The following is a 24,053-nucleotide window of genomic DNA, read 5'->3' as shown; positions in this document are numbered from 1 at the left end:
CTCCCGTGATGCTCTGCTGCCCGCCTGCCCTGGGTGTCCCCTCAGGCACCCCTGCCCGGGTGCACTCTGGGAGCTGCACGCAGCCCGGGCCCTCTTCCCAGAGGCACATTAACAGAACCAACAACCCCGGGCCCGGGGATGAGGCATCCTTCGTGTCGTTTATTTGCCTTTATTTCCCCAAGCAAGAGGAAGGGAGGAATCCAGATCCAGTAGAAAACCCTAAGCGTCCTCAGAAGCAGGCAGACCCTGAAACCTTCTGCAGAACAGGCTCTGTGAATTAACACTAACAGTCACAAGGGACGGTTAGGGTTAGTCTGTGCGCATCCGCGAGCTCCGTGAAAAGTCTAGAGAGCGCGGAGTCCCCTTTCCCAGTTACACCGTATGCTGCCAAGGCTGCCGCTGACACAGACGGACTTTATAAACTATCAATGGCAGTGTTCCTCCTTTTCATTTTATAACACTATCTTGTCACTCAATTTATAACGCAGCTCAACTGCATTAAAATCACCCACAGAGTTGATTAGATAGGCCGGTTCCTGGGACCCACGCCCGGAGAGTGCTGACTCGGTAGGCTCTCATGTGCACTAAGTTTTAGGAACCTCCCAGGGGGCCCCAGTGGTAAAGAACCCACGTGCCAATGCAAGAGACAGGTTCGATCCCTGGAGGAGGGGATGGCAAGCCACCTCATTATTCTTGCCTGGAGCATGCCATGGACAGAGGAAGCTGGCAGGCTATCCAGCTCAGAGGGTTGCAAAGAATCAAACACAACTGAAATGACTCAGAACACACACTGAAAGGGTGTTAGCCAAAGCCTACTCACTAACAAATAAGATAAATATTTATTTGCTAATGCAACATGGTGTTCTAGAGCAACGCGAGTCACCAGGCTAGGAGGTCATACTTCTTTTTAGATCAACTGTTACGTGTTTAATGGATGTCTGCCCATCTTAGAGGCTCTGGTAAGGAGTGATTTAGGAAATCCATCAGTTAGGCTGAAAAACAAGTCGATAATCATGGTCAACTGCCTACTTGAGGGCAGTTTCAGGCCGGAGGTGCCCCAACTTGCTGTTGGGTTCTTGGGGTCTTGTGCACTGTACATTGCTTTCCAGGTATTTATAGCATGAATCAATGAATCCAACACATAGTTTATCATGCTGATAGTGAAACACAGACAAATTTTCTAATGCCCTCCTCCAGGGATCGAACCCGTGTCCCTTCGGTCTCCTGCACTGGCACGTGGGTTCTTTACCACTAGGGCCACCTGGGAAGTTCCTAAAACTTAGTGCACATGAGAGCCTACCGAATCAGAACTATCCGGGAGCGGGTCCCAGGAGCCCATATTTAATAAACTCTATAACGCTATGGGTGATTTTAATGCAGGAAGACTGCAGACTATATTTTGAAAACCACTAATACACAGCTCAATTCTAATAAGCTTTCAAATAGTCTTCACTGGGGAAGGTTGCTACTTAGATCACTCAGCACTAAAGACAAGATCCTGGTTTCTGCCGCTGCTTCGTAGATCGATTTGTTGATCGGCTGGTGGGAAGAGCGGTTCTTCGGTGTGTGGTTGTACAGTGCTTTCTAGAACCTGATTGCCCCTACAGCTCATCTGGGAACGTTGTGAAAATGCTGTTTCTGATCCGGGAGATCTGAGGGTAGAACCCGAGGGTCTGCACCTCTAAGAGCCTTGCAGGGACACCAACACTGCCTGTCTGCAACCACATTTTGAGTGCAAGGACCTGGTACAATATTTGAATTCATTAAAAAGTTGCCTCAGTTCACTTTTGATTGTTTAATATGGGCCTTATTTATATTCTAAATAAAATTCTAAGCCTTAACTACACTTAAGGAATTCATTACCAGGGCTTTAAACTGTACCTGTTTCAAATATAATAGGAAAATGTTGCTTCTTTCTTGTGCTACAAATTGTTCTCCTTAATGTTAACATAATATTTTAAGCCTTTAAAATTGGAAGCTTTGAGAGAACTTCACTGGTGAAGTTCACTTCATGAACTTCACTTCATGGTGAACTTCACTGCATAATTTGGGCGGCAGGGGGTGGGGGGGCAGGATTTTGTCTTTGTTTGCTTTTTAAAAAGAAACTGTATATTTACCGTAGTCCTCAGGACGGAGACAAGCCCCAAATGTGTGGTCTGGGGGAACATTCATTGTTTCCGCAATGCTATCAAAGACAAAAGTTCCTTTAGTGAAAATTCCCACCACATGGCATCCCTGGAATTTAAAATATGTTTTCCATACATTTTTAATCATCTATATTTTCTCCTATAACCAAACTATAAAGATCAAACAGAAGTTCTCCAACAGATCTTTTCTCTAATCTCCAACTCACATTAGCAATGGCTGATGCTTTCACTGGCTTTCAGTGAAAAGGCCCAGATAGAAAAAGAAAAAACAGAACATGGTCCCAAAGCAGAATTATGGAAGCATGCATGTATGCAAACATACTCTCTCTATCTATAGAGAGAGAGGAGAGGAAAATGTAACACAATAAGGTAAATTTCTGAGATCCCAGAAATAAAGCTTCACATGAAATCCTTCCTCTTTCTTTTCCAACTGCCCTCTTCCTGTTGTACTCTCCCAGAACCCCCAGCTCTTAGGTGGCTAACAGGGTTCCCTGATTAACAGAAAAGGATGATTCTTATTTAATAGATAGACTCTAATACAACACAAAGCAAAATTTATGACAGGACTACTTTGTAAATTTGATCCAAAAACATTATCAATTTTAAGTTAATCATGAACTTACGGATCTGAAACTCTTCCAAGTCTATGCTGAAACTTTTCTTTGAAATCATCAACTCTCTTGGATACAATCTTAGCTCCTCTTTTCCTATAAAATTAGAAAATTGTCAGGTGTTTGTATGACCCAAAGTATTCCTGACTACCAAATATACATATATTGAAGAATACCAGAGTATCATTTGGGTCAGTTCAGCTCATTTCAGTCACTCAGTCGTGTCTGACTCTCTGCGACCCCATGGATTGCAGCACGCCAGGCTTTCCTGCCCATCACCAACTCCCGGAGCTTGCTCAAACTCATTTCCATGGAGTCAGTGATGCCATCAACCCATCTCATCCTCTGTCATCCCCTTCTCCTCCCGCCTTCAATCTTTCCAAGCATCAGGGTCTTTTCCAATGAGTCAGTTCGTCCCATCAGGTGGCCAAAGTATTGGAGTTTCAGCTTCAGTATCAGTCCTTCCAATGAATATTCAGGACTGATTTCCTTTAGGATGGACTGGTTGGATCTCCTTGGCAATCCAAGGGACTTCTCCAACACCATAAGAGTCTTCTCCAACACCACAGTTCAAAAGCATCAATTCTTTGGCACTCAGGTTTCTTTATGGTCTAACTCTCACATCCATACATGACTACTGGAAAAACCATAGCCTTTACTAGATGGACCTTTGTTGGCAAAGTAATGTCTCTGATTTTTAATATGCTGTCTAGGTTGGTTAAGCTTTTCTTGCAAGGAGCATGCGTCTTTTAATTTCTTGGGTGCAGTCACTATCTGCAGTGATTTTGGAGCTCCCAAAATTAAACTCTCTCACTAGTTTCCCATCTATTTGCCATGAAGTGATGGAACCAGATGCTGTGATCTTAGTTTTCTGAATGTTGAGTCTTAAGCCAACTTTTTCACTCTCCTGTTTCATCAAGAGGCTCTTTAGTTCTTCTTCACTCTCTGCCACAAGGGTGGTATCATCTGCATATCTGAGGTTACTGATATTTCTCCCAGCAATCAAGTGATCCCAGCTTGTGCTTCATCCAACCTGGCTTCATCCACACTCTGAAACTGGACATTTTAGAAGGAGAGGGAGTCGGAGGTGGTGCGCAGCTCGGTCACCTGGCGCGGCACGGCCCTCCCCAGCGGCGGCGCTGATCCAGCCCGGAGCCCCGCTCCCCCTGTGCCTGGCGACCCCGCGCCCACCAGCTCAGCCCAGTGCCTCTCTGCGGCCTCCTCCCTGGCTGGCCAGAGACGCGGAACCAGGGCTGAGTCCAACCTGAGCAGCAAACTCCAGCTCACCAGCAACAGGGAGTAGAATGGTGTGGCGGAGTAGAAGGACATGCAATCATCTTCTCCTGCAAGAACTCCAAAATTACAGCTCACTGCTGAACAACCGCTGACAGGAGAATGTTGGATCCCAGCCAAAAAAAAGATACCGCACATCCAAGAGCAAATGAGAAGCCCCAGCAAGACAGGAGGAGGGATGAAATCACGTTTTGAGTGAAACCCCATACCCAACAGAGACACCTGGAGGACTCAAACAAACCTTGCACACACCAGGTCCCAGAGACAGAGCCAAAACCGTGCTCGAGATCCCTTCAGGAAAATTAGAGACAGCAAGGGAACACTCCACGCAAAGATGGGCACAGGAAAGGACAGAAATGGTCTGGACCTCACAGAAGCAGAAGATATTAAGAAGAGATAGCAAGAATACACAGAACTATACAAAAAAGATCTTCATGACCCAGATAATCCCGATGGTGTGATCACTCATCTAGAGCCAGACATCCTGGAATGTGAAGTCAAGTGGGCCTTAGGAAGCATCACTATGAACAAAGATAGTGGAGGTGATGGAATTCCAGCTGAGCTATTTCAAATCCTAAAAGATGATGCTGTGAAAGTGCTGCACTCAATACATCAGCAAATTTGGAAAACTCAGCAGTGGCCACAGGACTGGAAAAGGTCAGTTTTCATTCCAGTCCCTAAGAAAGGCAAAGAATGAGTAGCAAACTCCAAAGAATGCTCAAACTACCGCACAATTGCACTCATCTCATGTGCTAGCAAAGTAAAGCTCAAAATTCTCCCAGCCAGGCTTCAACAGTGCATGAACCATGAACTTCCAGATGTTCAAGCTGGATTTAGAAAAGGCAGAGGAACCAGAGATCAAATTGCCAACATCAGTTGGATCATCGAAAAAGCAAGAGAGTTCCAGAAAAACATCGATTTCTGCTTTATTGACTATGCCAAAGCCTTTGACTGTGTGGATCTCAACAAACTATGGAAAATTCTTCAAGAGATAGGAATACCAGACCACCTGACCTGCCTCCTGGGAAATCTGTATGCAGGTCAAAAAGCAACAGTTAGAACTTGACATAGAACAACAGACTGGTTCCAAATTGGGAAAGGAGTACTGTATATTGTTAAGGCTGTATATTGTCACCCTGCTTATTTAACTCATATGCAGAGTACATCATGCAAAATGCCATGATCATTTGGATCATCAAAAACTAAATCCAATTTCAAAAGAAAGTATATGCTAAAAAGAAAGCTTTATGTGTTCAATCATGTATATTCTATCATGTACATTCCTTTATAAAGATAAGTAACAGAATACAAAATTTTGATTGAAAAGTAAGACAAAAATTTTTCAGTAAACAAAACCAAAGTGTTAATATCATTCATATAACTCCTAAGATTTATAACAGAAAAGTAAGCATTAAAGAAATAAATAACCAAAGGATATAAGCAACTTACAACTAGTAAGCAAATATATGGAGAAATTATAATACTCTACAGTAACAAATGAAATAAAAAGAACAACAAAATACCCTGTTTAACATAGTACATATTTAAATACATATCTATAGAGAGAGACTATCTAACATTGGCAAACAGTATGGCAAAACACTTGCAGACTGCTAGTGCTAGTGCAAGCGATGATAATTCTTCTGGAAATAGTTTGGCAATATGATTGAAAAAGCATAAAAATAGTCACCCTTTTATCTACATCTGAAAACCAATCATAAAGAGATAATACACAAATTAAAAGTCTGAAAAAATTATATTTATAAAAATGCTTGTAGTCTCACCGACTATAAGGGGGAAAAAAGAAAAGAATCTAAGTGTTCGATCCTGGAGGGTGATTAATCACATCATATTAACAAGAACACACTCTGTGTGCATCCTAAATGTTGGTTATTAAGAATACACAGCCATATAAAATTATTTTGTTAAGAGCCAAAACAGAATGTAAAATGAAATTGCACTCTGATTAAAGTTATGCAAAAACAAAACTATAGGTATGCAAGAATCAACACAGGAAGCCAGAGTAGAAAGAAATAAATGAAAAAGATAATAAAGGTTGAATTAAGGTGAGAGGATTATGGGTGATTTGATTTTATTTTGCTAATTTTCTGTAATATAATTTCATTACTTCCACCACTGTGATTAAATGAGTAAGGATTTCTTTTGAAAACTGTAAAATTACAACACCACTATTTAATAACATTAAAATTAATAAACCTCTATTGTTTTGCTAAGACTAAAAAGAGTGAGCTTAAAATTCTTAAACTCCTTTTGCTTTTAAAACTATTTCCTGTACTGGAGAAATACAGAGCTGAATAAACTTCTGCAGAAGAATAACACTCTGTAGAGAAACAAAAGATGAAAGATAACATAATTCATCTCTTATTTCTTTATTTACTTCCCATTAGTTCGAAAAGAAGAAAAAGAACAATGGGGTAAAGTCAGAATAAATCAAAGGCAGTTTGAAGGCCATAATTTGAACGTATAAAGTTGGCAATCTGAAACCAGCTCCAAGGGCTTGATTAGGAGCATGCCAGATGGCAAAAAGGATTCTAAGCCACACAGCCCTCGCTTCTCGGCCTAACACTGCCTAGAACATGTTGCTGGGAGAATCGGGAACTATTTGTGAGCAGCCGTGTACGTCAGAGATTCAACAGCTGTAATCATGACATCACGGCATTCACTCACCAATCAAGTCTTCTGTGTGCCAGTCACACACACACACACACACACACACACACACACACACACACACACACGAGTCTATCATTTCTAGATTCTAACTGATTCTTCTGACCAGAGGTCATAAGCAGAATATAGATACAGGTAATTTTATGAAGGAAATCTATCCCTTAAAAAGTATATATCCCCAATAACTCTTAAAAGTTAAGAGTAAGGCAAATGTATGTTGAATAGTGCATAGCACATTAAGATGTAAGCAAAACAGAAATAGACTCACAGACGCAGAAGACAAGCTTAACAGTTGCCAAAGGGGAATGGGGGTATAAATGAGGAATTGGGGATTGACATATACATACTACATACTATATTTAAAATAGGTAATCAGTATATATAACAGGTAATATAGTTTCTGTTGCTATACCATAGGCCCTGTTTAGCACAGGGAACTATACCCCTTATCGTCTAATAACTTACAATGGAAAAGAGTCTGAAAAACTATATTTTATATGTGCACATATTTATGTATCACTGAGCCCCTTTGTTGAGTACCTAAGATTAACACAACACTGTGAACCAGCCATGCTTCAGCCGGGCTCCCCGGGGGCTCAGGCGGTAAAGACTGCCTGCAGTGCGGGAGGCCCAGGCTCAACCCTGGGTCAGGGAGATCCCCTGGAGAAGGAAATGGCAGCCCACTCAGTACTCTTGCCTGGAGAATCCCATGGATGGAGCAGCCTGGCGGGCTACAGTCCACGGGGTCGCAAAGAGTCGGATACTACTCAGCGACTTCACTTTCTTTCTTTCTATACTTCAATTAAAACTAAATAAGACCAAAAAAAAAAAAAAGAAGATAGAAACAAAAAAAAGTGAGCTGTAAATGAATATGCTTAACTCCAAGCACAAGCTGGAATCAAGACTGCCGGGAGAAATATCAATCACCTCAGATATGCAGATGACACCACCCTTGTGGCAGAAAGCGAAGAGGAACTAAAGAGCCTCTTGATGAAAGTGAAAGAGGACAGTGAAAAAGCTGCCTTAAAATTCAACATTCAAAAAACTAAGATGATGACATCCAGTCCCATCACTTCATGGCAAATAGATGGGGAAACAATGGAAACAGTGAGAGACTTTATTTTCTTGGGCTGTAAAATCACTGCAGATGGGGACTGCAGCCATGAAATTAAAAGACGCTTACTCCTTGCAAGAAAAGCTATGCCCAACCTAGGCAGCATATTAAAAAGTAGAGACATTACTTTACAAACAAAGGTCCATATAGCCAAAGTTATTGTTTTTCCAGTAGTCATGTATGGATGTGAGAGTTGGACCATAAAGAAAGCTGAGCACTGAAGAATGGATGCTTTTGAACTGTGGTGTTGGAGAAGACTCTTATGGTGTTGGAGAAGTCCCTTGGATTGCAAGGAGATCCAACCAGTCCATCCTAAAGGAAATCAGTCCTGAATACTCATTGGAAGGACTGATACTGAAGCTGAAACTCCAATACTTTGGCCACCTGATGGGACGAACTGACTCACTGGAAAGACTCTGATGCTGGGAAAGATTGAGGGCAGGAGGAGAAGGGGATGACAGAGGATGAGATGGTTGGATGGCATGAGTTTGAGTAAACTCTGGGAGTTGGGGATGGACAGGGAGGCCTGGCGTGCTGCAGTCCATGGGGTCGCAAAGAGTCAGACACGACTGAGCGACTGAGCTGATCTAGTCAAGTATTTAAATAATTCCTTCATGTTTTCCTTTATGTATGTTTTAACCCCTTTAATAGTAATAAATTAATGAATGTTTGTTTTAGGAGCTCTTCTATATCCTAAAAAAAAAAAAAAAACACCGTCTTCTCTGGTTTTTCTAAAATATGGAAGGGCTTCCCTGGCCGTTCAGATGGTAAAGAAGGCCTGCCATGCTGGAGACCAGGGTTCGATCTGCGGCTCAGGAAGATCCCCTGGAGGAGGGAAAGGCTAGCCAGGAAAGAATTTCTTCTCTTTGTGCTTTACCATTATTGCTTTGAATAATTCAACTAACAGAAACTCATATATTAAATAATAAGAGAGTGGAAGAACGGAAATCCCAGTTTCAGGCCTGCGATCCCAGAGTCGGTGCCTACAGCCTTGGTGCAGTGGGAAGGGCAGCCGCTGGAGAGACACTGCCAGGCTTCAGCTCTACCCCTGGCACCTCCCTGCGTGAACTTGGGCCCAGGATTTAACTTCTCTGTACCTCAGTTTCTTCATCTATAAGATGGAAAGGCTAAAAATTATAGTACACCTACCTCCTGGAGTTGCTGGTAGGATCAAATTAATCATGTATAAAGTACTTAGCACTTTGCCTCTATAACTGGGAGCTGCCATCTCAGCTATCAGACAAGCAAGTGAGCGAGGCAGACTGGGTGCCTGGGGGAAGGCAAGCTGTGTATGCCCTCCGGGGCCTGTGGAAATGTGGAGGAGGGCAGTGTCCTCTTTAAAGAGGGCAGAGAGGCTCGAAACATGGTACAAATAAACTGACTCACAAAACAGAAGTAGAGTCACAGATGGAGCTTCTGTGCTAGGTCACTCAGTCGTGTCTGACTCTCTGCGACCCCATGGGCAGGAGCCTGCCTGCTCCTGTGTCAGTGGGAGTCTCCAGGCAAGAATACTGGGCTGGGTTGCCAGGCCCTCCTCCAGGGGATCTTCCCGATCCAGGGATCGAACCCACGTTTCTTACGTCTCCTGCATTTGTAGGCAGGTTCTATACCCACTCCACTACTCTGGCCTGGAGAATTCCATGGACTGTATAGTCCGTGGGGTCAGAAAGACTTGGACATGACCGAGCGACTTTCATTTTCACTGTCTTCACCACTAGCACCGCCTGGGAAGCAGAACGTCACGGGGGGAAAGCGGGGGGTAAACTGGAAAATTGGGACGGACGTGCCCACACTACCGCCTATAAACTGGACGACCAGGAAGGATCTGCCGTCCACACGGGCAGCTCTACTCAGCCTCTAATGACCTATTCGGGAAAAGGATCTTGAAAAACCAATCTACACGGGGGTGCGTGTGTGGCTGATCCCTCTGCTGTACACCTGTGTGAAGCTAACACAACACTGGGAGTCAACAATACACCAAAAAGCGTAACCTTAAAAAATTATAAATGGAAAAAAAGTTTAAACAGAGGGCAGAGGGCAAAACAAATCCACTCCCACCACTGAATGTACATAAATGCAGGTCCCGTATATTCATTTCCTGGGGTTTCGAGAACAAATGACCACAAGCCAACTCTCACATCCATACATGACCACTGGAAAAACCATAGCCTTGACTAGACGGACCTTTGTTGACAAAGTAATGTCTTTTTAAATATGCTTTCTAAGTTGGTCACAACTTTCCTTCCAAGGAGTAAGCCTCTTTTAATTTCATGGCTGCAGTCACCATCTGCAGTGATTTTGGAGCCCCCCAAAATAAAGTCTGATCCAGCAGCTGTTGGCAATTTGATCTCTGGTTCCTCTACCTTTTTTAAAACCAGCTTGAACATCTGGAAGTTCATGGTTCACAAATTGCTGAAGCCTGGCTTGGAGAATTTTGAGCATTACTTTACTAGTGTGTGAGATGAGTGCAATTGTGTGGTAGTTTGAGCATTCTTTGGCATTGCCTTTCTTTGAGATTGGAATGAAAACTGGCCTTTTCCAGTCCTGTGGCCACTGCTTGACTTCACATTCCAGGATGTCTGGCTTTAGGTGAGTGATCACACCATTGTGATTATCTTGGTCATGAAGATCTTTTTCCTATAGTTCTTCTGTGTATTCTTGCCACTTCTTCTGCTTCTGTTAGGTCCATACCATTTCTGTCCTTTAACGAGCCCATCTTTGCATGAAACGTTCCCTTGGTATCTCTAATTTTCTTGAAAAGATCTGTAGTCTTTCCCATTCTGTTCTTTCCTCTATTTCTTTGCATTGATCGCTGAGGAAGGCTTTCTTATCTCTCCTTGTTATTCTTTGAACTCTGCATTCAGATGGGTGTATCTTTCCTTTTCTCCTTTGCTTTTCACTTCTCTTCTTTTCACAGCTATTTGTAAGCCCTCCCCAGACAGCCATTTTGCTTTTTTGCATTTCTTTTCCATGGGGATGGTCTTGATCCCTGTCTCCTGTATAATGTCATGAACCTCATTCCATAATTCATCAGACACTATCTATCAGATCTAGGCCCTTAAATCTATTTCTCACTTCCACTGTATAATCATAAGGGATTTGATTTGGGTCATACCTGAATGGTCTAGTGGTTTTCCCTACTTTCCTCAATTTAAGTCTAAATTTGGTAATAAGGAGTTCATGATTGAGCCACAATCAGCTCCCAGTCTTGTTTTTGTTGACTGTATAGAGCTTCTCCATCTTTGGCTGCAAAGAATATAATCAATCTGATTTCAGTGTTGACCATCTGGTGATGTCCATGTGTAGAGTCTTCTCTTGTGTTGTTGGAAGAGGCTGTTTGCTATGACCAGTGCATTCTCTTGGCAAAACTTTATTAGCCTTTGCCCTGCTTCACTCCTTACTCCAAGGCCAAATTTGCCTGTTACTCCAGGTGTTTCTTGACTTCCTACTTTTGCATTCCAGTCCCCTAGAATGAAAAGGACATCTTTTTTTGGTGTTACTTCTAAAAGGTCTTGTAGATCTTCATAGAACCATTCAACTTCAGCTTCTTCAGCATTACTGGTTGGGGCATAGGCTTGGAGAACTGTGATATTGAATGGTTTGCCTTGGAAACAGAGATCATTCTGTTGTTTTTGAGATTGCATCCAAGTACTGCATTTCAGACTCTTTTGTTGACCATGATGGCTACTCCATTTCTTCTGAGGGATTCCTGCCCACAGTAGTAGATATAATGGTCATCTGAGATAAATTCACCCATTCCTGTCCATTTTAGTTCGCTGATTCCTAGGATGTCGACGCTCACCCTTGCCATCTCCTGTTTGACCACTTCCAATTTGCCTTGATTCATGGATGTGACATTCCAGGTTCCTATGCAATATTGCTCTTTACAGCATCGGATCTTGCTTCTATCACCAGTCACATCCACAGCTGGGTATTGTTTTTGCTTTGGCTCCATCCCTTCATTCTTTCTGAAGTTATTTCTCCACTGATCTCCAGTAGCATATTGGGCACCTACTGACCTGGGGAGTTCCTCTTTCAGTATCCTATCATTTTGCCTTTTCATACTGTTCATGGGGTTCTCAAGGCAAGAATACTGAAGTGGTTTGCCATTCCCTTCTCCAGTGGACCACATTCTGTCAGACCTCTTCACCATGACCTGCCCGTCTTGGGTTGCCCTGCGGGCATGGCTTGGTTTCATTGAGTTAGACAAGGCTGTGGTCCATGTGATCAGATTGACTAGGTTTCTGTGATTATGGTTTCAGTGTGTCTGCCCTCTGATGCCCTCTTACGACACCTACCGTCTTCTTTGGGTTTCTCTTCCCTTGGACGTGGGGTCTCCCTCAGCCTTTCCCTTATTAGGACACTTGCTACTGGGTTTTCGCCCCACCCAGATCATACACAGGCCTTCCAGATGGTGCTAGTGGTTAAGAACCCGCCTGCCAGTGCAGGAGATATAAGAAACCTGGGTTCCGTCCCTGTGTGGGGAAGATCCCCTGGAGGAGGGCAGAGCAACCCACTCCAATATTCTTGCCTGCAGAATCCCACGGACACAGGAGCCTGGAGGGCTGCAGTACGCAAAGAGTCTGACACGACTGAAGTGACTTAGCCCACATGCACAGATCATCAAAAGGATCTCAAGAGCTTCCACGGAACTGCATTTACAAGGACCCTTTTCCCGTATAAGATAACCGTCACAGGTTCTTGGAATTAGAACGTGGACATCTTTGAAGGCCACTATTTACCCCACTACACCAGCATTTTCAATCCTCTGATTTTTTTCAGCATAGTAGGAAATAGAGGATTTTACTTTGTTTGTTGCTTAGATATAAGACAAGAAATGAAAAACTAAGGAAACTTATTTTAATATCTTAGGAAAGTAGTCAAGGGTAGAACGCAGGTGTAAACAGGTCACAGTTTCTAAGAGTTAAGTCAGATGCTTAGGTGCTCACCTAGCTACTAAAGAAAGCTGAAGGATAGATGACATGTCAATTACATGCTGTCTCTGTAGAGACAATCTACCCAAAGTCCGCGATCTTTAACGAACGTAGTAGGGTGGGTCCCGTAGATAAAAGACAGTCGTGTATGTCTTCTGATCTGCTGAAAGTGAAGTCGCTGAGTCATGTCCGACTCTCTGCGACCCCATGAACTGTAGCCTATCAGGCTTCTCCGTCCATGGGATTCTCCAGGCAGGAACACTGGAGTGGGGTGCCATTTCCTTCTCCAGGAGATCTTCCCAAGTCAGGGACTGAACCCGGGCCCGCTGCATTGTAGGCAGATGCTTTACCGTCTGAGCCACCAGGGAAGTCCTCTGATCTACTGAAAAGGCATGAAATAACTTCAGAATCACACACAAGGAATTCCCTGCTTGTCCAGTGGTTAAAACTCTGTGCTTCCACCACAAGGCGCCTGGGTTCGATCCCTAGTGGGAGAATAAGATCCTGCAAGCCACACGGTCAAAAACAGACAAACAAAAAGCCAGTATCATGGTGATCTCTGGGGGAACGGGATAGTTTAGAAGACACATCACTGTGTATCTTTTTATATTATTTTTATGTTTGAACCATGTCAATGCCTTACCTCTTAAAAAAACAAATTTAATTACTTTTTAAGTCTATATGCCATTTATCTAACACTTGTTCCAAGACACAACATACTTACATTTGTAGTTCATGAAGCCAACGTAAAGTTTTTGCCATATTTCGTCCATCATTAAAATGTGGTGTTGGGATCCCGTACAAGTTAAATCTATGAAAACTTGACGGGTCATACTTCCGGTTCTTTGCTTCTCCTAAGAAAAGACAAGGGAAGACTTCTGACTTAAGCAACACAGCTTTATGCAAGAGGCACCTGATGTTCTCAGTAACAAGGAATATGCCTGTGGGAGAAAGAGTGAGACTGGAACGGCGCAGGAACTCCAGCTTTGGCGACAGAGACAGAGGCACTCTCCCAAGAGAGCTGGGGGACGGTGGAGCAAGAGTTCCCAGAGGAGATTCTCAGAAAGTAGAAAACTGATGTAGAGAACGACATACAAATGAAAAATTCAGGCCCATCAACGTGAAAGAGGTTCTGAGGATCGGGCGATGCGCTGCGGAGCGTTTGGCCCCCAGTGGCGCTTTGCCCTCCGCTAAGATCTGAGAGGTCGGCATTGAACTTTACTGTGCCCGCCCCCCGGCCTCCCGCAGAGGGAGCCCGGAGTCTTAGCCTGGACCACCGGGGAAGCCCCGAGAGGCTGGTATTTTAGAGTTGCTTTCACTAAGATTTGCATTACAACCCTCACATTTCATTATAATCACTTATCGCAGAGACATTTGAAGGGTGATTGAGGACTGAGAACCCAGCAGGGAGGTCTTTAAGATCTAACACTGTATTTTTTTCAAGTATGATGTGGTATTAGTTCTCTATTTATAGATAAGAAAGTAAGACTGAAACTAGAGGTGAGCTAAAAGATTACTGGACAGAGGAGCCTGGCAGGCTACAGTCCACAGAGTTGCAGAGTCAGACGTGACTGAGCATGCACGCACACAAAAGGTTATGAAATGATAAGGAAAAAGCATAGTCTCACTAGTAACCCAAATGATGTAAGCAAAAGCAATAGTACGCAGTCACACTTCGTCTCTCAGTTGAGTAAAAACTAAAGACTGGCAAAGCTCGTCACTGGGGAGGATGCTGGAGATGGGAGTCTCACACCCAGCAGGTGCCAGGGCAGGCTGGGCGCGATTCAGGGGGGCGGCCCGGCTCTGAGAGTCAGAGCATCAGAAACCTAGGGCTGAGTCTTAAAGAAGTGAACCGTGTTCACAAAGATAGATAAACAATACATTTCTACCACCCTGAAAAATATCGTATTGGTAACTGACCTGAAAAGACGAGCGTAAACACATAGACTCCTCTCTGAACGGCAAAGAAAAACATAGATCAAAGCATCATCTGGGACTGGAGATTTTAGAAGATTTTCTTTGTCTTTTATACATTTCTATGCAGCCTGTACTTTTTTTTTTTTTACTTTTTTGGCCACTCTGTGAGGCATGTGGGATCTTAGCCCCCTGAGATGGAATCAAACCCACAGCACTTGCAGTGGAAGCTCGGAGTCTTAACCACTGGACTGCGAAGGAAGTTCGTATTCAGCTCGCATTTTATAAAAGAAAATATAACTTTAGTAATCATTTAAATTAAGTATACTTAAAGAGGTCGTCATTAATGGTGTTCTTGACACATTATTTTAAGTAAAAAAAATTTAAATGCATATAGCAGCTTCCCCGAAAGAATGGAGATTACTATCACATTTAACTGAAGACAATAGCTCAGTGGATGGGCTTAGAAATTATATATTATATATATTATGGATAAACAACAAGGTCATACAGTACAGCCCTGGGGAATATGCTCAATACCCTGTAATAAGACATAGTGGAAAAGAGCCTCCATGTGCATACCTGGATCGCTTTGCTGCCCATCAGACACTAACACCTGTAACTAAACACCACCTCAATATAAACACACAATCAAAGATTTTTAAGATCTACACTCAGTTCCATCCAACTGCTATAGGCATTTTCAGTTCAGTCGCTTAGTCGTGTCCGACTCTTTGCGACCCCATGAATCGCAGGACGCCAGGCCTCCCTGTCCATCACCAACTCCCGGAGTTCACCCAGACTCACGTCCATCGAGTCGGTGATGCCATCCAGCCATCTCATCCTGGGTCGTCCCCTTCTCCTCCTGCCCCCAATCCCTCCCAGCATCAGAGTCTTTTCCAATGAGTCAATTCTTCGCATGAGGTGGCCAAAGTACTGGAGTTTCAGCTTTAGCATCATTCCTCCAAAGAAATCCCAGGGCTGATCTCCTTCAGAATGGACTGGTTGGATCTCCTTGCGTTCCAAGGGACTCTCAAGAGTCTTCTCCAACACCACAGTTCAAAAGCATCAATTCTTCGGTGCTCAGCCTTCTTCACAGTCCAACTCTCACATCCATACATGACCACTGGAAAAACCATAGCCTTCACTAGACGGACCTTAGTTGGCAAAGTAATGTCTCTGCTTTTCAGTATGCTGTCTAGGTTGGTCATAACTTTCCTTCCAAGGAGTAAGTGTCTTTTAATTTCATGGTTGCAGTCACCATCTGCAGTGATTTTGGAGCCCAAAAAATAAAGTCTGACACTGTTTCCACTGTTTCCCCATCTATTTCCCATGAAGTGATGGGACCAGATGCCATGATCTTCGTTTTCTGAATGTTGAGCTTTAAGCCAACTTTTTCACTCTCCTCTTTCACTTTCATCAAGAGGCTTTTGAGTTCCTCTTCACTTTCTGCCATAAGGGTGGTGTCACCTGCATATCTGAGGTCATTGCTATTTCTCCCGGCAATCTTGATTCCAGCTTGCTTCTTCCAGTCCAGCGTTTCTCATGATGTACTCTGCATATAAGTTAAATAAGCAGGTGACAATATACAGCCTTGACGCACTCCTTTCCCTATTTGGAACCAGTCTGTTGTTCCATGTCCAGTTCTAACTGTTGCTTCCTGACCTGCATATAGGTTTACTCAAGAGGCAGAGCAAGTGGTCTGGTATTCCCATCTCTTTCAGAATTTTCCACAGTTTCTTGTGATCCACACAGTCAAAGGTTTTGGCATAGTCAATAAAGCAGAAATACATGTTTTCCTGGAACTCTCTTGCTTTTTCGATGATCCAGCGGATGTTGGCAATTTGATCTCTGGTTCCTCTGCCTTTTCTAAATCCAGCTTGAACATCTGGAAGTTCACGGTTCACGTACTGCTGAAGCCTGGCTTGGAGAATTTTGAGCATTACTTTACTAGCATGTGAGATGAGTGCAATTGTGCGGTACTTTGAGCATTCTTTGGCATTGCCTTTCTTTGGGATTGGAATGGAAACTGACCTTTTCCAGTCCTGTGGCCACTGCTGAGTTTTTCAAATTTGCTGGCATATTGAGTGCAGCACTTTCACAGCATCATCTTTTAGGATTTGAAACAGCTCAACTGGAATTCCATCACCTCCACTATCTTTGTTCATAGTGATGCTTCCTAAGGCCCACTTGACTTCACATTCCAGGATGTCTGGCTCTAGGTGAGTGATCACACCTTCATGATTATCTGGGTCGTGAAGATCTTTTTTATACAGTTCTTCTGTGTATTCTTGCCACCTCTTCTTAATACTTTCTGCATTTTAGAAATATCCTAAAAGGTTGTCTCTATATATATTCATTTATACGGTTCTTTCTAAAACAGCTAAACGGCATTGCATTAGACAGTGCTATCGATGCTAAACTTTTTCCAAAAAGGAATAAAATAATTTCACAAGAAATAGAGGGAAGGAGGAATAAAGGCAAAAACAAGAGGGAGGAAAAGGAGAGAGGGCCGGGGAAGTGAGGGTGCAGCGGGTGGGAGAGAGGCCTTAGGAGGCCGGGAGACGGGACGGGGCGCGGCGGGAGGGTGGAGCCTGCCCAGGGCCCGGGGTCCTGAGCGCGTGACGGTGGAGCCCACCCAAGGCCCAGGGTCCAGGGCGGGATCCAGCACGCGTGATGGTGGAGCCCACCCAGGGCCCGGGTCTGGAGCACATGATGGTGGAGCCCACCCAGGGCCCAGGTCCAGAGCACAGTGAAGATGGAGCCCACCCGGGGCCTGGGGCCCGGGGCCCGGGGCCCGGGGTCCATGCAACAACCTGCAGAGACCAAGAGAAGCCGCGCGTGGAGCGGAGGGCCTGGGAGACAGCCCCCATTGTCAGCGAGGTTCAGGAGGAAGAGGATCCAAGGGCCGTGGGGAGAAAAGTAAGACAGGGGGGCGGCCCCTACCGCCCTGGAGGGCGAGTCTTGCTTCTAACTAAGGTTGGCCAGTTGGTGAATCGGGCGCAACCCATCCACTCTCTCAGGACACGAGAGTGTGCCCAGCTGCTCAGCCTTGCTCCTCTCCTTGCAGCCCCCTGGACTGGAGCCCACCAGGCTCCTCTGTCCATGGGACTTCTCAGGCAGGAATACTGGAGTGGGCTTGCCATGCCCTTCTCCATTCTCAGGACATGTATTAGAGTCTAACTCTCAATCCTCTGTTAGATCAAAATTCTACTTAGCTCACACAGGTAACTTGTAACTTACAGCACTTAAACACCCAATGCCTTTTGGTTGTGCTATAGAATAATTCCAGCAACGCAAGCTAAGTCGCTTCAGTCCTGTCTGACTCTGTGACCGTGGGGACTGGGGCCCACCAGGCTCCTCCATCCATGGGATTCCCCAGGCAAGAATACTGGAGTGGGTTGCCATTTCCTCCTCCAGGGGATCTTCCTGACCCAGGGACTGAACCCACATCTCTTATGTCTCTAGCATTGGCAGGCGGGTTTTCTTTACCACTATCGCCACCTGGGAAGCCCCATAAGCTACTTTTAGTCACAATCACTTAATACTAACACTACTATTACTGAGCCCTAACTATGTTCAGATACCACGCTTGGCATTTTGCAGGCACTCACTTCATCCGCACAACATTACCATCCCTACCTATTTAAAAAATTTAAAATAGATGACGATAAGTAAAATATTCAAGGTCTGAAAGATAATCAGTGGTAAGCAATGCCTTAAACTTCATGACATGAAAACTTCTGCACTTGACCAGTAACTAATATTCCTCGTATAAAGTGAAGCACTTAGAATAATCTTGATATTTGAATAAGAATGGTATTTTTTTAAGCCTAAATCCACTCACACAAGATTAGACTACGTAACATTTCATCTTAACTGCTTCTTTTCGTTGTTTTAATGATATATACTTTCAGACATTTTATAAGGGTATATCTTCCCAGCTATCAGGGTTTGTAACCTTATAAGTTGGGCTTCTCAGATGTTGCTAGTGGTAAAGAACCCACCTGCCAACGTAGGAGACAAAATGAGACTTGGGTTCAATCCCTGGGTCGAAAGACCCCCTGGAGGAGTGCATGGCCTCTCACTCCGGTCTTCTAGCCTGGAGAATCTCCGTGGACAGAGAAGCTTGGCAGGCCCCAGTCCATAGAGTCACACAGAGTCAGACAGGACTGAAGTGACTTCGCATGCATTCCTAGAATTATTCTATAGCACAACCAGGCATTTCACCTTTAAGCTCATCATCTCCCTCTCCCTCTTCACAAGTCTGAGTTTCTATTCTCCTGCTTTACACCGGAGGAAACTTACCCACAAAATAATCGTTGTGAGATATGATATACAGATCGTGGCCTGCCTGCGCTTCTTCAAATACCTCTTTATAGGGTTTTGGTGGATTCACCGTATCTCTAGCGGACATTTCTGAAGAAAGAAGGAATGAAATCAGTTTTAAGATACTTTTCATCTCTTTGTAACATTTAAATTGACTAGAGCAAACGACAAACAAGCTGTGCTGACCGCACAAGCCACAGGGGCACAGAGCCAGCACACACCGAGACTGACCGCCGAGACAGGAACAGCCCAGGTGTTATGGTCTCAGGGCCCCCCGCTTGAATAGGCTCCCTCCCTAGAGTTCTGAAGAATGTTAACCACTTTGGTCGTCCTGAGCCACATGCCAAGCCCAATTAATTTCCCAATTTTGAGAATCTCAGGATAATTTTTATTTTAGTTTGCGCCAGACTTCCAAGTTGATCTAGGCAAATTTGAATCACAAATCAGCTTCATAAGCCCTGGTGCCCTGTGGGGATGCCTTGATGCAAATTTTGGCAGCTATAGACTACAGCGCACATCCTGAATCTGTAGCTGCGAATATCCATCTTCGAACTGGCCCAAGGTGCCAGGGAAATCACTGGCATCAGGAAGAAACTCTTCTTCCTTCTGGCCCCAAACCTAGAGCTAGAAGGTCTTTGTTGAATAGCTGCTTTCCCAAGACTGGTAGTTCCTGGCTTTATATACAGCGAATTATTTTGTCTTTATTGTTTCCTGTAATGATTTAAAAATATAATTCCACTTGCAGTTTTCTCTTTGTACCTAACAACATACATTCAGGTGTTTTCTTTCTTTCGGACTGTATGCCAAGAATTGGGGTCTGTAAACAAACCGTTAAGAATATTGGAAGGTGGTCCTGCTCAGAATAATCCTGTAAAGCAGTACATCTCTTTTGATGTAGGAACCATTACACCTATTAATACACATACATGTGTTCTGGAGCATTCCTTTTATTACATATGTAAGTGAGTACTTTTCATATTAAATGAACTAATCTTAGATAGCAGTTATGATATAACTACAGTAATTCTGTAATGTTCTGTCTGCTTAAATACAATTTTTAATCCTATTTAAAAAGAAAACAAGATATTTTACCTCTTCTAAAATACATTTTTAATATTTCAAATATTAACAAATTTTAACTTGATATGTGATACAATAAAGTACAGCTGCAGATTTTGCCTTCCAAGACAAAGGCATAATTTATCTCCAGAACAGAAACTACTATGTGAACGAAAAAACACCCTAATGGACCTTTTGGTAAGAAAGATAAGGTTCCTGGAGCAAAGCCTCAGCGGGTGCAGAAAGACAAAGAGAGAAGCACTTCTCTCAGCAGGATGATAAAACCATTGACAGAGTTTGAGGTCCCCTGTAATGATATCTGGAGGGGGAGGGTAAGGGGCCTGAAAAGGCCGAAAGTGAGATTTGCAGGACACTCCCGGAGAGGCCAGGAGGCAGGGAGGCAGAGGAGAGACGGCCTCTGACGGTGAGTCACGCGTGGAAATACACGCGCCACCCCCTCTCCAGATGAGAGAGGAGTCTGCCCTGACGCTTCCTGTTTGCTTAGTAAGCAGGTACACATCGTGGACCGGTATGAATGAGCGTTGTACGCAGCATTCACCAAACTTATCTGTTCCGTGGTCTGTTGTATAAAACCGAGTTTCATAAAGAGTTGAGAGTTATACGCAGACCTAGGGAACAGACGAGGGTGAGGGGTCTGGGGGAGGGAGGCATTGGGAGTTTCGGCTTAGCAGATGCGAGCTGGTACAACAGGATAGATAAGGAACAGAGTCCTGTTGCATGGCAGCGGCTGCTGCTGCTGCTGCTAAGTCACGTCAGTCTCGGGCAGCTATGTGCAATCTCCTGGGATAAACCACAGTGGGAAAAAATACAAAAAAGAATGTATATCCATGCATAACAGAATCAGTTTGCTGTACGGCAGGAATCCGCGGAACATCTGTACCTCAACTGTTCTTCAATTTAAAAAGAAATTTTTTTAAGAGTTGAGAGTTACGAGCATATCAGAGGCCTTGGTGGAAATAAAACCCATCAGTAGGTGCCCAGGGGGAAGGATGGCAGCCCTCACAGCTGGTCCCAGCATCGGCGTTCCTGGGTCTGTTTCCTGTATCTGCACCGTCTCTGCTCTGCGCCCTGAACCTCTTCTCCAAACCCTGAGCTCACTGCCTGAACACACGGCCTTGATGCACTCGAAGGCCTCTGGGTCTAAGAGTGACTTTCTTGCTATGATCCTGTCTTTCATTCTTGACATCATCTGCACCAGCGCTAAATAAAGCCCAACAAGATGCCGGATCCCATTTTCTAGGAAAACACAGTATCACTGCCTCCCACCCCTTATTTTCACTACCTCTGACGGTGGCCGTCCCAAATGTCGTACTGAGTATGTCCAGGCCTTTAGGCAATCCTGGTGTCTGATCATGAGATTTTCCTAACGGTGCCCGTTGATTGCTGAAATATACTGACTCCTTTTTATCTTTCACTTTCTGTTGAAACGTTGTTATAGGCTGTGGGTTGATCAATACCTTTGCCTAAAGAAGTCATACAAAGCAAAGATGTAACAACCAAAAAAGAAAGAAATAAATCTGGACACTGAAACTGCACAGCCCGGGAGAAGAGAATATGACAGTGGAAAAGCGTGTCGTGGTGTTGCCTGGGCTCACCTTCAAGCCCACCATCCGACAGGGACTGTGCCGCTTAGACGTGTCAGAGCGTGACTCTTCACTGAGGCCAAAGTGGAGTTGCAAAGAGTCGGACACGACGGAGCAACTTCACTTAAAGTGTTCACGAGGGCAGCTCCCTGGTTCCGCAGCTCGACTATTCCAGAGGAGTGGGAATGACGAGCGCGAGAGCCCCGAGAGCCCCACAGGCTCCCTGCAGGCGCCGGAGGCGGCCCTCTGCCCCGGGACTGCCCTTTCAGTCGGGAGCAGATAGCACGGAGGCCCCGCGTGCACGCAGCTCCCGCAGCCGCACCGGCCGCTGTCCCCGCCGCGCTTCACCGAACCTTGACAGCACCTCTCTCCACCATCAGAGTGCGAGTGTCGGCGCCCGGCCGTGGGCGACTCTGGACCGGGACTCTCCAGGCCAGAACGCTGCAGTGGGCAGCCTTTCCCTTCTCCAGGGGCTCGAACCCAGGTCTCCCACACTGCAGGCAGATTCTTTCCCAGCTGAGCCGCCAGGGACGCCAGGAACACTGGAGTGGGTAGCCTAGCCCTTCTCCAGGGGATCTTCCCGACCCCGGAATCGAACCGGCGCCTCCCTCATTGCAGGCGGATTCTTCACCAGCTGAGCCACCAGGGAAGCCCACCCCTTTTTACCGTGGGAAAATGAAGTGCGGCTCGGCTTGTATCATCTTCCAAGGAGACAACAGCGGGCTGGGGCTTCCGCCGCTGACTTTCCCGCACTCACTGTCTTGCCTACTTTTCATTAAGAGCAGGAAGGAGGTTGGAAGCCATGATTTCCCCGGCACTGCATTTGTGCGTTTTCCCCCTTGGAAGTGAATGACATACGACATACGGGGAAAAACAGAAAAGAAGTTACCGGTATCGAAACTTTCGATCTTATTCCGTGTGTCAAGGAAGGTGCGATTTGGGGATCATTTGCTCTGCCATAAAATACTCTTTCGGCTCCAACGGGTGGATATCTGAAGTTGAAGAATTTTTTTGCCTCAGGTGGGGTCATTAGCTGTCAACAGTGAGAGAAGAAAATAGAATCGTCAAGTACAGTTGATTCATATCGGCAAGACTGATCCGTACCAATCGAGGAACGTCTTTCATTACATGAGTAAAACAAGTACCTGGCGAGCTCCAGCACCCAATAATAAAACATCTTGAAAGTTGTTTAATCGAAATAAGCAACATATTTTTAAAGTTATATTTAGCTGCAGCAGCATGGATAGACCTAGAGATTATCACACTAAGTCAGAGAAAGACAGATATCATGATATGCCTTATATCTGAAATCTAGAAAAATGATAAAACGAACTTATCTACAAAACAGAAATAGAGTCACAGATGTAGAATTATGGTTACCAAAGGGGAAAGGAGGTGGAGGATAAATTAGGACTTGGGGATTAACATATACACACTGCCATATATAAAATAGGTAAACAGTAAGACCCTACTGTATAGCACAGGGAACTCCACCTTCATGGGAAAAGAACCTAAGAAAGAGTGGTATAGGTATATATATATATATATATATATAAATGATTCACGTTGCTGTATTCCTGAAACTAACAGAACATCGTAAATCAGCTATACTCCAATAAAAATAAGTCATATTTAGAAAACAACCAGAGAAGGCAGTGGCACCCTACTCCAGTGCTCTTGCCTGGAAAATCCCATGGATGCAGGAGCCTGGTAGGCTGCAGTCCACGGGGTCGCCAAGTTGGTCATGACTGAGCGACTTCACTTTTACCTTTCACTTTCATGCACTGGAGAAGGAAATGGCAACCCACTCCAGTGGTCTTGCCTGGAGACTCCCAGGGACGGGGGAGCCTGGTGGGCTGCCGTCTATGGGGTTGCACAGAGTTGGACACGACTGAAGTGACTTAGCTTAGCAATAGGAAGTATTTAGGTTAGGAAGAATACCATAAAAGACTCTTTCCAATCTAAATAAATGGAAAATTCCAGTAGTTTTCTTAGAGCTGGAAATCGTAAGCCTGGGATTTTCATTTCCTCATTCACACTCAACAGAAGGTCTTATAGTAAAAAAAAAAAATCCAAATGGACATTAAAGTTATGCAGCTCTCACAAGGAATGTTGAATGTTGTTTATCTTAGGTTCATACAAGTGCATATTGAAAACACTCACCCTGGGAACGTTTTCAGTCAAGCAGTTTGCAGCTCTGTATCCAATCGGAAGAACTTTTCCTGCCTAAGGAGAGAAAAGCAGTAATCGGTCATTGTGAAGGGACAGAGAGGGTGTTTTGAAGAAAGCAATGTATTTCCAATTAGGCCTATGCTTCCAACACTTCAACTACTTAACACAATTAAGAAAAACAGGAA

At 44.5% G+C, this 24,053-nt stretch overlaps 1 protein-coding gene across 1 annotated transcript in view; it reads right to left on the bottom strand.

Moving 5' to 3' along the window:
• The window catches only part of EFHB (EF-hand domain family member B), a 58,310-nt gene that overhangs the window by 19,126 nt on the left and 15,131 nt on the right, over nt 1-24,053 (bottom strand). The window contains exons 2-8 of the mRNA XM_040263406.1: nt 23,860-23,922; nt 22,586-22,729; nt 21,396-21,576; nt 19,013-19,123; nt 13,515-13,644; nt 2,771-2,854; nt 2,118-2,185 (exon numbers count right to left, since the gene is read on the bottom strand). Of these exons, the coding sequence (XP_040119340.1) occupies nt 2,118-2,185; nt 2,771-2,854; nt 13,515-13,644; nt 19,013-19,123; nt 21,396-21,576; nt 22,586-22,729; nt 23,860-23,922 (781 nt within the window). The remainder of the gene's footprint in view (nt 1-2,117; nt 2,186-2,770; nt 2,855-13,514; nt 13,645-19,012; nt 19,124-21,395; nt 21,577-22,585; nt 22,730-23,859; nt 23,923-24,053) is intronic.

This window comes from Oryx dammah, unplaced genomic scaffold, assembly GCF_014754425.2.
Source record: "Oryx dammah isolate SB20612 unplaced genomic scaffold, SCBI_Odam_1.1 HiC_scaffold_2, whole genome shotgun sequence".
Taxonomy (NCBI): Eukaryota; Metazoa; Chordata; class Mammalia; order Artiodactyla; family Bovidae; genus Oryx; species Oryx dammah.
This window is presented reverse-complemented; position numbering and strand designations above follow the sequence as displayed.